The following is a 17,119-nucleotide window of genomic DNA, read 5'->3' as shown; positions in this document are numbered from 1 at the left end:
TGAACTTCTACTGCTAAAATTTTGTACAGCTAGTTACACTTTTCATGTACTACTGTACTACTGTGCTCCTTCCACTACAGCAGTGGGGTGGGACCACATATATCAATCCCTTGCAGATGCCACGATTAGGTTTTCAAATCTTATAATACTAGGTGATTTTAATGTGCATATAGATGATCAATCTAATCCACGTTCAGTAAAATTTTTAAATTTTTTACGGGATATTAATCTTATACAACATGTGGATGGATCAACCCATACTGCTGGACATACACTAGATTTGATAACACATAAACTGGATGAAATTAGATGTTCAAAAATTGTATTAACTCCGGTATCATGGTCTGATCACTACCTTCTTCAGTTTTATTTATCTGTACCACAGTTGTTATATAATACCAATTCTACCTATATTAAAACAAGGAGTCTACAAAAAATTGACACGTCATCTTTACCTTCTTTAGCGGATAAGTTCCCATTGAATTTTGATACACTTCCTATAGAGGATCAAATTGGAACATGGAATCAAGTTCTATCTGTAGCTCTTGAAGATATTGCACCAGAAAGAATAATTACTAAAGGTACAAAACGGTTTCAACCATGGTATCATCTAGGATTAAAACTATGTAAACAACAGACACGTAGAGCTGAACGCCAATGGCGGAAGCATAGAACTATAGAATTTAAACAGAAATGTAAGCAGTGCCAAAAATATTATTTAACACAACTAAAAGCTGCTAAAACTACCTACTTCTCCAAAGAAATAAAGGAAGCTGCTAGTTCACAGAAAAAGTTATTCCACATTATGAAACGCTTGACAACTACGACTAGTGAAAATAGAGAATCTCCTGCTCTTGATTCCGAAACTCTGGCAAAGTTTTTCAGCACTAAAATTGAGAATCTAAGAGCTCAATTCTCAAGGGTATCAGGGATCAGTCATATTGACAACTCCTCAAATTCACAACTAACTGTACCCTGGCAAGACTTTGAACTCCCATCTGTGGAATCACTGCACACTTTAGTTGCAGGTCTTTCACCCACTTACAGTTCCTTGGATCCCATACCATCAGCATGGTTGAAAAACCACACGCTAGAAATCCAACAGTTTATGTATTTAATCATCGTACGGAGTCTTTCTGAAGGGGTAGTCCCTGCTACTCTAAAAGAGGCGCTAGTAAAGCCTATTCTGAAGAAGCCCTCATTAGATCCTATAACACCCAACAATTATAGACCAGTTTCTAATCTTCCGTTCCTATCCAAAGTGATAGAGACAATAGTGTTTAGACAATTGCAAACTTATGTGGATTCCAAAAATTTGCTACATCCTAGACAATCGGGCTTTAGGAAAGGCCATAGCACAGAGACTATCCTGACTTCGATGTTAAGTGAGATTCATGCAAAACTAGAGCATGGCTATATTGCCTTGGTTGTTTCACTTGATCTATCTGCAGCTTTTGATTTAATTAATCATAAACTACTTCTTGATAGATTAGGTGAGATTGGTCTTTCAGGGACAATTATGAAATGGTTTATATCTTTTCTTACCGAACGTTCATTTAAAGTAGTTCAGCAGCAATCGTCCTCTACAGAATACAATCTACCATGTGGGGTTCCACAGGGATCGGTCCTGTCCCCATTACTGTTTAATCTATATGTCAGTCCCTTGGCACTTCTCATTCAAACAATGGGTATTAGTTTTTATTCTTATGCGGACGATTTTCTTCTTATTCATTATGTTAAACCATCTAATATGGATCTTACACCACTACAAATTTGTCTGGATAAAGTGGCAGATTGGCTCACAACATATCAATTAGTATTAAATCCAGATAAGACTATAACATCTTGGATAGTAGGACAGGGCACATGTCCAGCAGTGGTACCTATGCTATTTGGCAAGAACATCCCTACAGTTAAATCTTTTAGATACCTTGGGGTTATAATTGATTCTGCTCTGACTTTCGAGGAACAAATATCTGACGTAGTGAAAAAATCTTTTTTCCATCTTAGGAGACTTCGGTCAGTTAGGAATTCAATTAGTAAGGATTCCCTTAAAACGTTGACATCTGCTTATATTACCTCACGCTTAGACTATTGTAATATCATATATTCAGGGATCACTCAAGCTAGCTTGAAGCGACTACAAAGAATACAGAATACTGCAGCACGTATGATTTGTAGGGCCCGGAGGGATGACAGAGTAACACCTTTGCTACATCAACTGCACTGGCTTCCGGTTGAAGCAAGAGTTAAGTTTAAAGCTTTAGTTTTGACCCATAAGGCTTTTTATACACTAAATCCTGACTATCTGTCAAATCTAACTATTCCTTACACTGCCACACGAACCCTTAGATCCCTGACAGACAACAGGTTAGTGATTCCTCCTCTCACTAGGGCTAGATGGGAATCTACACGGAATTCGGCTTTTTTCTATTTGTCTCCCTCTCTTTGGAATGGCCTTCCAAAAGAGATCAGACTTGAGAAATCTTACTTTCATTTTCGGAAACTTTTGAAAACCTTCTACTTTATCGAGTATGTAGATCAGAATATAGAATAATGGAAGAAAGTATATATTACAGATGCCCAATTTATAACCTAAGTCAAAACTGTATTATCTGTCTGTGTAGATTATATTATGTATTTAATTTTGTATTTGCGGTGTTCTCCTGTGTACTAATCATGAGTTATATTGTTTTCATCTTATGTAGCTAGTTTGTGGGTTTGCTGTGCTTTCCTGTAATGATTGGAGTTCTAATGTTTGTCCAATTTGTACTTATTGTATTGCTTCTTTTTATAAATTGTAAACCGTTCTGTCTTGCAGTAGCAATAAGATACGGTATATAAATTGACGTAAATAAATAAAATAAATAAAATGTGACCAAAAGGGAAAGAATATGTGAATGAAAAGAGGTATGGTCAAAATACTTCCTGCTAGAGAGGAGTTGGTGCAAAATAAAAGACCAGAGATCTGAGGGGTGAAAGAAAGACTTGAATCGATTGTGATACCTAAAAAATGGAATGACTCTAACCGAGAGATAGGGGTGCCAAAAAGAGATGGAACAGGACCACCACCAGTAAAGCAGCAAGCAATGGTTTTGCTTCATATATGATCTTAAACATTTTTCTACTAGTTTGGTTTACAAAATTTCAGAATGTGGATTTTTGGTTATTGTTTTTTGATATTTCCACACTTTTTTGGCTGGCTTGATCAAAATTATGGAATGCTCTGGCTGCATCTGTTCTAGGTGTTAGGAACTATTCTGTTTTTGGTAAACTAAAAAAAGGTGCCCTTTTTTTTGTCAAATTTGTAAACTGGATATTGGCAAGGACTGAAAGTTTAACTCTCTATGGTTTATTTTGAATGGTTAACCAGGACCTGCTATGGGTTTTGGCTGTTATCTTATGATTTGAAATTTTAGATCTTTTTAAAAAGATTTTTGCAATGTTTACAGACCTGGATGGAAGATGGTTGTAATTGATTCTGTTTGGTTTTATGTCTTTATGTTGCATATGAAAGTGTTTGCCCAGACCATGACTATGTTTTTGATATGTGGATTTTTCTTGTATTACTGATATGCTGTTGACATTTTTGTGTTTAATGTAACGTAAATCTGTGTTTGTAAAATGCAAGAAAGGAGTGCCCTATAAACAATACCTACTTTGCAGATTGGTGATAAATTTATACAAGAAAGCATAAGCATAAATGTTTGATCCATTTTATTATTGCTCCTTCCAATTTTGCATGCATGAAAGATTAGTATACAAAATTGTAAATGATTTTCTTAGGATTCATGCTTTTTAATGGCTTCTATTGATGCCAGTGAACTTGAGAGACAGGCATCTCTGCATGACCATAATACACAGGGAAAAAAAGGTACCCTGATATGTCTCGTATTTATGACAGGAAATGTTCTGGAACCCTTTTCTGCCTGAATAAAAATAACATGGACAACCCTTTTTCTATACAATGAAGAAATCTGATAAGAACATTAAGACAACAACTTCAAAGTTGCCTAGGCTTGGCTTAGACTAATCCAAAGATGTCATTTTACAAAACATTTATATATCAAAATGCTAAATAAGGCAGAAGGATTTTTCAAGTGGTGATGTTTCAAAGGAAGTACCCTTGCTCTCTTGTCTAGCATCCCCTTGTAAAATTCACAGTTTTACCTGCAAAGACACACGGTTGAATTCTGAAACTGCTAGCAGGAAGAAATTAATTTAAAAAAATACCCCCTTGCTTTTACAATGTTTTTTAAGCTTGTCCTAGATTCAGAGATGAGTAAAATGCAAGTTAAAAGATCCATCTGATGGGTGAAACAGAAAACAAGGAAAACAAATTAGCACAGTGAAGGGAAGCTTGCAACAAGATGGCATGTAGAAACAGCCAAATGATAAAACTAGGTTTTTTTTTACTAAAGTTTATTAAGTTTTTGCACTTAACACACCTGAACAGCAAAAATCAGCATGTGTTAGGTGCAAAGGCTGCATGCTAACTATTGGGGGGGTGCCCAGCATGTTCTGTGCAATTAATGCATTGTCATTATCGTGCATAGAGCCTAGTTACAATTAATACGGCTGCACTTAGGGGCCATTTTACAAAGCGATGGTAAGCCCAATGAAGGCTTACCACATGCTAATCTGGAGCTACCACCGGCCCAACGCGGGCACCAGCGGAAGTTCCAGCCCTAAAACGTGCCATTTCCCATGTTAGGGAAAATCAGCTCGTATTTTTTAGCACGGGAGCCCTTACCGCCGCCTTATATATGGCACTGAGTTGCATGGCAAATCTGGAGTATCCAATTTGCACATGCAACTTAATTGATTAAAGAGCCAATCAGCACCGATAACTGGGCAACAATTATCGGCACTAATTGGCAATAATTAGAATTTACACATGCATCTATTTAGGTGTATTCTATAAAGAGATGCATGTAAATTCCTGTGCACAGATCTAAAAATGGGGTGTGGCCATGGGAGGGGCAAGGGCAAGTCGGGGGCATTCCGAAACCTTTTGTGCGTTGTTATAGAATTAGCAGGATCCGCGTCTAATGTACATGTGGGTATTTACACCAGGTTTTCATTGGTGTAAATGATCACGCTTAAATGTAGTTGTGGTTCCCAGCGCTAAGCATTATTCTATAAACCACAACTAAATGTAAGCGTGTGTTATAGAATAGTGCTAAGTGTCATTTTTTTCAGCGCCGATTTTTTAGGTGCCATTTATAGAATCTCATCCTAAATGCTTAACGCACTTTAGTAAAAGGACCCCTTAAAAGTCTTCAGTGAAGCAAGATCACATCATGCAGAACATTTACAAAATAGGCCATTCACCACTGAGCACTTTTACCAAAGCATGCACAACACACACAACATGGAATCATGCATCTGAGTGCAAGAACTACATGGTCACCCTACACATGGAGATAAACCACTGTGCAGTGGCATCTCAATCTCCAGGCAATGAGACCTCCCAGAAGAGAAAAGGAAGAGGCTATGTGAAAAAGCAGACCAGGACAAATATCAACACTGGTTGTGTAAGATGAAACCAACACACTCCACAGGCAGGACATGTTTGAACTTCCCCACCCAAACACTACAGATGGCTGCTGAAGATAAAGATTCTGGCCATACCTTTGTCAGCCTCAATTGCCTCAACTGTGGCTGTACAGAAGTGATCAGGTGCATGCAAAATGAAGGAGAAAGGTAAAAAGTGTAATATCGCATAGCTGAAAAGTCTCTGGTTAACTTTACACAGCTAACAGCTGCACATTACTGATATTTTAAACTGAAATGTAAATTCATGACTGAAACAAAGAATACCAACGCTTTAGTGACAGAGTTGATCAGACCTATGCATGAATATTCCATAACATGCATAGTCTGCATGTTCATTATACATAACTACTATGTCTCTAAGACACTTCTAACCCTCTCCCTTCTACTCTCAAATCATGGAACAAAGGAGTGTCAGAGATTTATTTAGGACAATTATGGTACAGCAGAGATCTGCACAGCCCTAGTTTCACTGTTCATCAGCAATGAACATCTTCCTAGTGAAAAAAGGGAAATAGAACACTGTCTGAATAAAGCACAAGGAGTAACCACACAGGTGCATTCCTTCTCTGCCACATTCAACCTTAAGTCACTCTAAATGCTGGCACAATGATTCAATCTCAGGTTGGAGAGTCAATTTTGGTCATGGAGGAAATAACCTGCCAGCCTCTATGTGAAATGTGTGGGGTGGGGGGGAGGGGGGGGGGAGAAATCTCATATGGAACACTGAAGGTGGCAGATTGAAAATGACCAAGTAGATGAGCAATGTGTTTCACATCCACATAAGCACAAAATTTAAAGAGTAATCAGCACAATAACCTAGTGTGAGGAAACCAGGGGCAGTGAAAACTACAAGACACCAGCATGGCACACAATAAAGCCTGTTGTACTGCACCCAACTCTGCTCGAGTTTGGACTGATCTGCATCAGAAACTAAGACCTAATTATTTGTTATTGTCTGGCATACCATTCCCTTCATTGACTGTAGACATTACACCCTTGATGCAGGTGTTTGCCTAAACATGGCTGCATTGGACCTGTCCAATAAACTTTTTACTGTGTGACACACTGGTCTTATATCTTTGTGCTGCTCATGGTTTCCTCATGGCAGGTTATTCTGCTAATCACTGCCTGTGTATCCGTGCCTCTATTTTGGACAAATTTAAACAGGACTACTGATAATATTGGAAGCGTCCATTTTGTACCACCACAGTAGATCAGACTGTAATGCTAACATGCTTCTCATTTCCCACAATGCAATGAACAAGCTGACATGGCTGCTCTGAAGCTGCAGCAGTACTATATTACACTCCAAAAAGCACTGGGAATCTTCTTCTTGCTCATTGGTTCTCAACCCAGCCCTCAGGACACACCTGGCCAGTTAGATTTTCAGGATACTCACTATGAATATGCATGAGATTGATCTGCATGTACTGCTTCCATTGCATGCCAATTGATCTCATGTATATTCATTGTGGATATCCTGAAAACCAGAAAGGCTGGGTGTATCCTGAGCACTGGGTTCAGAACCCCCGTTCTAGCTCATGATCTGCCCTTTCATCTGAATGTTAACAAACTTGATTTTTTATCAACAGTAGACAATGGAGTGGAAGAACCACTATAAAATATTTGCAGATTGCAAACTACTTAACTGGGAAAAGAACAACATTACAATCCTACCCTATAAATCTCTTCTTTACTGGTCCTCCAGCCCAGGAATCATTGAACCTAGAGTTCTCAGCCTGTTTTTCTCAATGTATAAACAGAGAGATGCAACTTCTAAGAACAGGAGAGTGTTTATACAGTGTTTTGGGACAGAGTTTGCATAAAAGGTGCTGTGCCTCTCTGTCCTTGTGTCTGTAATTTGCATTGGCATAGAGCTTGCATCTCTCTCTTGTACTTTACTTTGGAAACAAAATTTCTGTCTCAATGTAATGCTCCTTGGGAGAGAATTTCCATGAAAAGTGCCTATATCAGGACTTCCCACAATAAATATGCATGAGATAAATTTGCATACATACTGGGTTGCTGCTGTATGTAGATTTGTTTCATGTATATTCCTTGCGGATATTCTGAAAAAAGACTGGCTGTGGAATTACCAGAACTGATTTGGGAAGCCATGGCCTTATCCCTCTCTCTCTCTGAAAGCAGAAGCATTGCGATATCACTGGCACAGCTTGGACAATAATCTATCTGTATAGCTAAGTGGTTTAAAAATGTTCTAAATTAAACCACTTACTATTATATAACAGCTGAGTATCACCAGCTACTTACAGTGGCACAGATATTAAGCACTGCCATTTCTATGGATAGTGATGCTGAATCAACTGAGAAGAATCAACACTTAGAAAATATTCATGAGCCAGATTACAGGAAAAATCTACTGTCATCAGTATGGGACTTTTAGAAAGGCAGTGAAGACATTTTTATTTCTATTATCTTGAATTTATGTTGTTATAGTCTAACGTTTGGAGAATACATTTCTTTAGAAAGTTTGTTATTTCCCTGCTCTTTGTCCAGGGAATTTATTTGTTATCTGCACAGAACCCAAATAAGGTAGTTGCAAAATATTAAGAATCAAGATAAGATATATTTTGAGCACCATTGTTTTTATTTTCATGCAAAAATATAAGGCCACTTAATAAACAACCTTTTCTCTAACATATTTGTAAAACTTCAACTCTGTCCCTTTATATCTGTGCTGTGACGCTAACCTCACAAAAGCTCAGACAGTGGGGCAGCCCCTCTGTGAAACACCAAAAGAGGTGTTAAACTTGCTTCCACAACAAAGACACAGACATAGCAAGTCTAGGATAGCGATTTAATTAATGCATTTACAGACATACATATAAAGAAGCAAGGAGACAGACCTAAGGGGGCAGCTACAACTGCAAAGGGAGGAATCACGGTGTTACATGGAACAATATACGGAGAAAAATTATACACAGAACAAATAGCACATCACAGACTTTGGCAGTAATTACCAGGGTACAAAACCTAGGATTTGATAAACAGTGAAAGATAATTGGTTCGATAGGAAGTCTTTTTAGAGAATTCCAATGGGCTTTACAATGGTAGTGCTTTGTTAACTACAAAACTACACCTGTAAGCACATTTGTAGTATCTGAGTTAGATACAAAGTCAACAGACAGGGAGAAGAAACCCAGGTCAACTCAAGGCTTCCCAATAGTGTAAACAAAACAGATTTGCTGTCAGTCTCCAGCAGTCAGGATTTCTAGCCCAGGTGGTCTCTGCTTCACCCCAGAAGAATGCCAAGCAGGGGAGAAGCACTCGAAGATGTTTCAAATATGTCCCTTTCTGCCTATGGCAGAAAGTCTCCAGTGTGCCCAATGACATAGCAGTAAGCTTGTGTTAGAACCATGCACGAAAACTTAGCACATGACTACCTAATGCAAGTCTGACGGAAAACATTTACTCCCCAATGATGTAATCAATTAGGCCTGGTGCTAAAAATGTGCACTAACAGGGCAGAGTAAACTGGATGCATATGCACATGGTTCCACACCAGCGTCAATTGGAGTCCTTGTACAAGACCTCCAGTTAACTCTAGCCCAGAACCAATTGCCTGATCCCCTCCTCTGGACATTCCTGACTCCCGGATCTCCACTTCCAAGCCCCAAAACATCCCCAGTGCCCCAAGTGGCTCAAAGATGTACCATGTGGTGTCAAGATGGCAGCACAGAGGCAGAAGAAATTGGGCATCGCTGGTCTCCCAACATTTAAAGGTGCAAAAGGAGGGGGATGGGGGGTCTGGAAGGGGAGCCACTTGGACCATCAGGGTCATTTGTGGGGTTGGGGGGAGCAATTTGGGTCACCAGGGATGTTTTTGAGCTCTGGGGGTAGGGCGATGGGGAATTCTCTGCCTCTCCATCTTTACAACAGCCTTAAGATGGCATAAAGATTCAGTACTGCAAAATGATTTTAGCACTATTTTTGCAATTGGGAACAATTTCATATTCAGCTGTTTGCATGCAGTTTACATGTCCACTGCCCTCTATTTATTGCAATGGTTTTACATTCATTTTCAACTAATCTTTCCTCCTGCATCGAGTGTAAGATTAGCACAGGAGAATCAATGGGTGGTAGCTTACTGCACTGACTGACTGGCTCTCCCCCCCTCCCCTCACAGTGTGCTTGGCATTCTTCTGGGAAGATACCCAGTATCTGCGAAGAACTATGTTATTGCCCAATAGACTGAGGGAGGTGCACAGAAAGTGACTTCTCTGAGGGCAGACAGATCACTAATGGCAGAATTAGAATTGTGCTACACATTGTTCTTCATATCATACGAAATCCATGACCAGCATTAAAGAACAATTTTAAAAGGGGGAAAGTGGACTTGATATACCGCCTTTCTGAGGTTTTTGCAACTACATCCAAAGCGGTTAACATATATTCAAGTACTTATTTTTGTACCAGGGGCAATGGAGGATTAAGTGACTTGCTCAGAGTCACAAGGAGCTGCAGTGGGAATCGAACTCAGTTCCCCAGGATCAAAGTCCACTACACTAACCACTAGGCTACTCCTCCACGCCACAAAAGGGAAGAAACTGCACAATGTTGTATCCAGCTCAAGCTTAGTAAAAAAAGAAAACTGCAGCCTCTCTCTCAATTTTAAATTCAGGGAGCTGTAAAGACTTTGGGTCCCTGTCTGCTGTAGTTTTCTACCCTGGTAAGCTGTTTGTTTCACACAGAAAGCAATGCTCAGATCAGCTGCTTAAACAGGATCTGAAAAGCAGGAGAAACTCCCAGAATGTATTGTGTGCAGTATTAGGGAAAGCGTATGCTGTGCCCCAGTCCCTCTGAGGCACAGAGAGCTTTATAGCATCATTACCACTTTGCAGAGTCTGTCGCCCGCCAGCCAAGACTCCGCTAGGTAACATTCCAGTGGGGGTCAGCCCCTTGAGCGTCAACACGCTTTCACTCTCTTCCCTAGGAGAAACACACAAAATAAGGGCAAAGTCAGTGGTCGGCTGTCCGTATCAATACAGCATGTCATAAAGCAGGCAGAGTGGGAAGCTAAGCTCATTCTTAACAGCAAAAAACAAATTTTAAAATGATGAAAAACAAAGAACAAAGGGTAAGCAAAGTGCAATGGTAATCATTTTCAAACCTACAACAATCTATGCTGGATGGGATAAATAGGGGTGGGGGGTGGGGAAGGAAAGTGACAAAAAACAAGCTAACAATATTTACACTGTTTCATCAATACTGGTGCTGAGAAAATAATTTAGCTTCAGTGGAAAGACCTCAATATTTACCTATACTCTGCTACGGGATGGATTTGTTGACAGGTTTCTTACGTAGACTCCTTATATGTACAGTGTAAATGTCATTCCTAGATTACCTTATTATGAGAAGCAGACTAACAGAAAATACTTAAATAAAAGCCAATGTCTTGAACACTTGTGCCACCTATACTGTATACGTGTATGGTGAGTTCAGAGTGATTGGCTTTTTTTTTTTTTACAGGACTCATGCTCCTCAGTCTGTAGGTACCAGAGCAAAACAGAGAGAGAGAAATATTTGCAGAAGGGAATAATAAGCAATAAAACAGATAAAGCAAAATAAACACATTGTGCATCACATGGCTTTGTATCACCATCCAATGCAGAAGTGCACACTGTACCCACCTGTTAAGTGTGTGTTTGATCAATCCTCCATGTTAGTCTATAAATGTTGGCATTAAAAAAATATCATGATGCTGCAGTTACTGAAATTCCCATAACTGTGTGTCAGAAGCTGTCTTATTAATCATGCTCACCATATATGATGAAGCACATGCCCTAAATTTAGCCTGACTTACGATAAGAGCAGTCACTTCATTACACAATATGAAGTGTTTAAACCCACACTTCTGCTTTATGGAATGTGTGTCACTGACCAATTGAACGTATACATAAAAATAAACTAAGGGAGCCAGTCAGTCAGGTCTGGGATTTGCCATCAAGTTGGTGTGCTTAGGCCTGTGGTGGAGGGAAGGTGACTGCTGCCAGTGTGGTAATCCTTCAATCAGTGATGCTGAGGGTCAGGCCAGCAAGGGCTGGGAGGGAATGGCAGAGACTGCTGAGGGGAGAAAAATAAGGAAAACCACAAAAGACCAGAGTCATCAGCAGACAGAATGAGACTGTATAATATATATCCTTCTTTCTTCCTTGCTTTCTTTCATATGATATATACTTTTTAATTTTAGCTGGCAGCTTGCTTTGAAGCTTGGAAATGCATTTGCCTTGTATAAAGGTAGGTGTCTTATCACTGAAATGCACAAATGTGTATCGGTGTTTGATCTGTCACCTCCTTCTCTTACTGTTGTTTGCTGCCTCTTATTTCTATTATCCCTGTCCTATGAAAGTTTTCTTCTTACATTTGGAGAAGACTAGAAGAAAATCAGCTGACTAGCTGCTTTCCCCTGAGGAGAGCCAAGGTAGCTGCAGTGCCCACAAACTTCTCTGTTCAGAAAAAAAAAATCTCTGAACTAAAATGCAGAGTGACCAAACTAACCGCATAAATAACAACAATAATACTGACAATTATGTCAATATTTTGAAGCCCTTGTTTTCACACCCGTATGAAACATCTATGTCCATTTTGGGGGCAATTCTATAATTTGATGCTTCAAGTTAGACACCTTGATGTTGTTTGCTGAGCGTCAATTCTATAACAGCAACCTGGCACCAAGATTCTGTTATAAAATACTAGCTTGAATCAGTATTGAAGCGCTTACATTTATTTATAACATTCGTATCCCACATTTTCCCACCTGTTTGCAGGCTCAATGTGGCTTACATAGTTCCGTAAGTGGTGATTACCATTTCCGGAGAGGAGAAATACATAATTGAGGAAGAGGAGACAGAGTGGACTAGGTTATAGGAGGAAAGTTCGTCTTATAAGAACTGAAAGGTATTAGGATAAGCTTCATTTATAACAAATTAAACTTGAACAATTAGGAATATTAAACTATAGATCCGGATAATTTAGCATAAACAATTAAATCAAAGAATACACTTTGTATAGGTACGTTTTGTTAGTTGGCATTTAGGACGAGTTGTTATTGTATGCTTTCTTAAATAGATAGGTTTTCAATAGTTTACGGAAGTTCGCTGTGTCGTGGGTTATTTTTATGGATTTTGGTAATAAATTTAGGAATGCTGGCTGTTGAAAAGTTGGTGTGCTTAAGTGCACCATGCAGTGCATGCAACTTATAGTATTCTATAGTGTGTGTGCTTAAGTAGGAGATACCAGAGCTGCCGAAAGACAAAGCCAGGCCCGGGGCAAACAATGCATTGCCCCCCCCCCCGGCTACCCACTGCCGCTGCCATAGCATCCCCACCTGCCTGCTACCGGCGCCGCTCCCTCACCCTGTTCAATATCTCTCTTGTCTTTCCCTCTTCCCCTCTGCAGTGTTCCAGCGAGCTGCCAGCAGCATCAAAGAAGAAGCAACTTACCTCTGGCTGGCCTCCAAAGTGTTTCCTCTGCCATGTCCTGCCTGTGCAGACATAGGATGTTGTGTCGGAGGAAGAGGGACAAAGCAGAGGGGGCCACCTGAAGGCAGGCTATTTTCTTTCTTGATGCTGCCAGTAGCCTGCAGGAACACTGCCGAGGGGAGGAGGGAAAGACAAGAGAGATACTGAACCGGGCAGGGAACAATTTAATGCTGGTTTGCGGGTAAACCTAGGGTGGCAAGGCCATTTGTGCCACTCTATAGCAACACTTATGGCTGGGCCTCCCTTGGCCCCGGCCCGGGGGAATCTTGCCCCCCTGCTCCTCCTTCTCGGCAACCCTGGGAGACATGCCCAAGCTCTACTCCCTCCAGTTACATGCTGTAGCACTTAAGCACACGTAACAGCATACATCCAGTTACAGAATTGTTCTTATTGTGTTTTGAACTGGTGGAAATGCATTTATTTGATTCAGCTAGAAAAAATACTCATTGATAGTACCTGCACAAAGAATATTCCAATAAACATTGATTTTTGTACCCTCAGGTATCTACTACTTAGCTAGAAAATAAACACTTACCAGCCGATATTCAGCAAACCAGTGTTTTTATGTCAGCCACTGCCTATATTCCTGGATATTCAATGCCAGGCCATGTCCAGGCACCAGCACTGAATATCCGGTTTTAGGTTAGCCGCTAAAGCTTATGTAGTTAAGTGCAATATTCAGCCCTTGACCACATAAATTGAACTGCTTAAAGAAAGAACTTATTTATGCAGCCCAATTTAAGGGCTTAATGTTAGCATTTAACTGTATAAGTGCCAACTCCACCCCTGGAACGTCCACAAGATGGCCAGTTCTGGTGCAGGCACTAATTGAATATTCAGTGGCGTTAACCAGTTAAGTGCTGTGAACATTGGCGGTTAGCCACAGACAACGATTTAAGCGGGCAGAAGCCTCTCCTGCCTACTCTAATCATTTTGAATATTGATCGGTTAAATTTATAATTTATTTATAAACAGTTCAGAATTAATTTATTAAGCCGCATTGAGCCTGCCATGAGTGGGAAAGTGCGGGGTACAAATGTAACAAAAATAAATAAATAGCTCAGAATAGAGACTCTAAATATAATTCATTAGGAGTCAGCCATTTTAATTATTTTCAATAATTTACACCCACTCTCTTTTCTCCTTAATTAGAGTAAGAAATGTTTAACAGAAGTGAAATCCCGCAGTCAAGGTCATACACCTGGCTACAACTGTACGGCTACCAAAATATCACTCACAGGTGAATTAGGATTAAAGATTGAAATGATGAGAAAATACTTGTGAATAAACAGATATGGAAGATAGATGTGGTAAGGAAGGAGAGAATATATGAGAAAGATGTGGCGGAGGGGGAAGATGATGGAAACAAATGAGAAAAAATATTTTCAAAAGAAAGGAGAAACCTAAAAAGAGTAACATTAAAAGGAAGCAGTAATGAGATGGGGAAAGGAAAAAGATACACAAAAGTGTTTAAAATGTCTATTTGGTCATTCTCTGCCATTTTAAATTGCAACAGAATTTTGATTAATTGCTGCACAAAATTCCTTATCTTTAACAAAATATATGGAGGCCAATTTACTAGGCTGCACTAGTTTATTGTGGGAATTACCACATGCTAACCAGTGTTGCTAGGTGGAAAATTTTTTTTTCCACCCAATCCAGTGTAAAAACAGCCCAAAACCCGCCCAAACTCAAACCCCGCCCCTGACACCCCCGCCCCCGCCGTCATCAACCCCGCCCCAGCCGTCACCGGCCCCGCCTCCCACGTCATCGGCCCCGCCCAAAACATCACTAACCCCGCCCAAAAGGTCACTAACCCCGCCCCCCGCGGCCGAAAAAAACCGCGGAAAAGAAAAAAAAGAAGCCCAAAAAAACGCGACCCGCTGCGGGCAAAAATTTCCCGTGGCGGGTCGCGGAAAACCGCCCAATTGGGCGGCACCTGGCAACACTGATGCTAACAGCTAATGTAACATCTTAAAACAGTACAGGAAATATCTGTGCTGAACAGCTAATGCAGAAGGGGGCATGTAGTACTGTGCCTTATAACAGAGGTTGTTACTGCACGTTAACAGTTATCTCCACTTCAATAATTGTAGCTAATTGCATTATTTTACCTGTCATGCAGTAACCAATTTTCTCTGTGTTAACTGCACAGCAAAATGTTGGGAATGCCCTCAAACAATTAACACAGAGGTTTTGCAGCTATCGCTCGTTAACTTTGGCAGTTGCCATGTGGTAACTGCAAAACCTTAGCTCAGTCTAGTAAATGAAGCCCATGGTGTAAATATTCCCTGACAGAGAACTCTGCATGGTGTTTAGAAAGCTCTATGTATATTTACCTGAGCACAGAGAAGACCCGGGCCATCTTGCCAATTGCACGTATCTTGTTCCTGATAATTTCTTTTCTGGCTGCCGCTGTTCCTACTTTCAATGGAAGAAAGAGAATCTCAAGCTATAGAACAGGAGAACATGCTGTACAGTTCAGAGCAAGATAACCACCTGCATTACTCAAATCTCATCAAAAATAACACTCAACTGGTTGCGGATCCTACACACCCTTCAACTAGGGGTGTCAAACTATGGTTGTCAAGTGACTATGAACCGGTTGAGTTTTCTGTACACCTCTAATGATGATGCACGTGCATGCTCATCATCTCAAATGAAAGAAATTTATCTCATGTATCATCATTGCAGATATCCTGAAAACACGACCCATCTATAGAGCTCAGGGATCAGAGTTTGTACCCCTGCCCTAAACAGTGAGCATGTTGGGGGCTCTGCAAGGTCTTCTGCTGTCTCACTGCACAATATTTTGTTTCTACCTGCAGTCTCTTTTTTCAACATTCACTCCACTTGGTCTCAAACTACTTGATTGTTCAATAAGGATCCCAAGTAATTTTTATAATAGTATTCTGACCATTTGTAGCCAAAACAAGAAGTTCAAATTACAATTCTAGAAAGCATTTTCCTCAAAAATGGAAACGTTAGGAAGGATTGCTACTGAATGTGAACTAAAAGCTCATTTCCCACGGTTGCAAACACAAATGACACTGACCTTGAAATGGGGGTTGAGAGCTACCGAGACCATCCCCTTGTATTTTATGCTATTTGTAAAGTTGCATAGAGTAAAACCCTGCAAGGGCTCACAGGAACCCACTTTGCCTCCTTAGCTCTTCTTTCTGTTATTGGTTTGCCAATTTCTCTCTGTCTGCTACACACTTCTCAGTAAAGCAAGCAGAACATACATGGCACGCCAACCAGACAAGCAGAGTAGGGTGGCTATCAGAACCCACCTGGCAAAAGTTCCACGTGGTGCTGTTTCCACACAGGGCAATGAAAAACAGATGGGTTTCTGCTATCATATGGCCTGGAAGCACTTACTCCAGACATCCTTGCTAGAAGGGTTGCATCAGTTTGGAAGGAGCTGAAAGCAATACACTGAAGTTTGTGCATAAGTGTGGGAATGAAATGGTAATTCCTGCTCTTGCACATGTATGAAAGAATCAATCTCTTGTACTCTACTACTGAGGTGAAGCTGAGGGAAGAAGGGGATATTTTTTCCTCAGCTCCACTGTGCCAAATATTTAGAAAACTGATCTTTACAATTAAATCTGGACAGAAGCATTTATACATTGTGGGGGTCCAAGGGAGATTTCTGCATTCTGAGGTGAAACTAATCCACAGAAACCTTCAGCCAGTCACAGGCAGGAATTAGCATATGGAAGATGCCAGCTGTTTCTTTTTTTGTGACCATCTCTGGGAAAAGGTGACTAAAGTCACCAGAAACAAAAAATGGGATTTTAATGAATTCTGTTAGAGCAAACAATTTGTAATGCAACAGTCCAAACCACATCCTTTTATGTGAAAAAATAAAGTTAGAGAAGTTCAAACATGTAACTTTTTCAGACAGCTTATGAACCCATGACATGAAAAATCAGCCATAGTCAAAATTTCAGATCCACAACTTTAGTCACCTTTTCCCAGAGAAGGTCACATTTATTTCTTGTTAACATCATGATAGCTCATTTTATATTTGTGCAGGTTAACCTAATCTTTCC

At 40.2% G+C, this 17,119-nt stretch overlaps 1 protein-coding gene across 1 annotated transcript in view; it reads right to left on the bottom strand.

The window, feature by feature from the left end:
• Positions 1-10,050: 10,050 nt before the first annotated feature.
• LOC115470365 (serine/threonine-protein phosphatase 2B catalytic subunit beta isoform-like) overlaps positions 10,051-17,119 on the bottom strand; it is a 137,404-nt gene continuing 130,335 nt past the window's right edge. The window contains 2 exon segments of the mRNA XM_030203467.1: positions 10,051-10,509; positions 15,401-15,482. Coding sequence (XP_030059327.1) covers positions 10,287-10,509; positions 15,401-15,482 — 305 coding nt within the window. The 3' untranslated portion in view covers positions 10,051-10,286.

This window comes from Microcaecilia unicolor, chromosome 5 (assembly GCF_901765095.1).
Source record: "Microcaecilia unicolor chromosome 5, aMicUni1.1, whole genome shotgun sequence".
Classification (NCBI taxonomy): Eukaryota; Metazoa; Chordata; class Amphibia; order Gymnophiona; family Siphonopidae; genus Microcaecilia; species Microcaecilia unicolor.
This window is presented reverse-complemented; position numbering and strand designations above follow the sequence as displayed.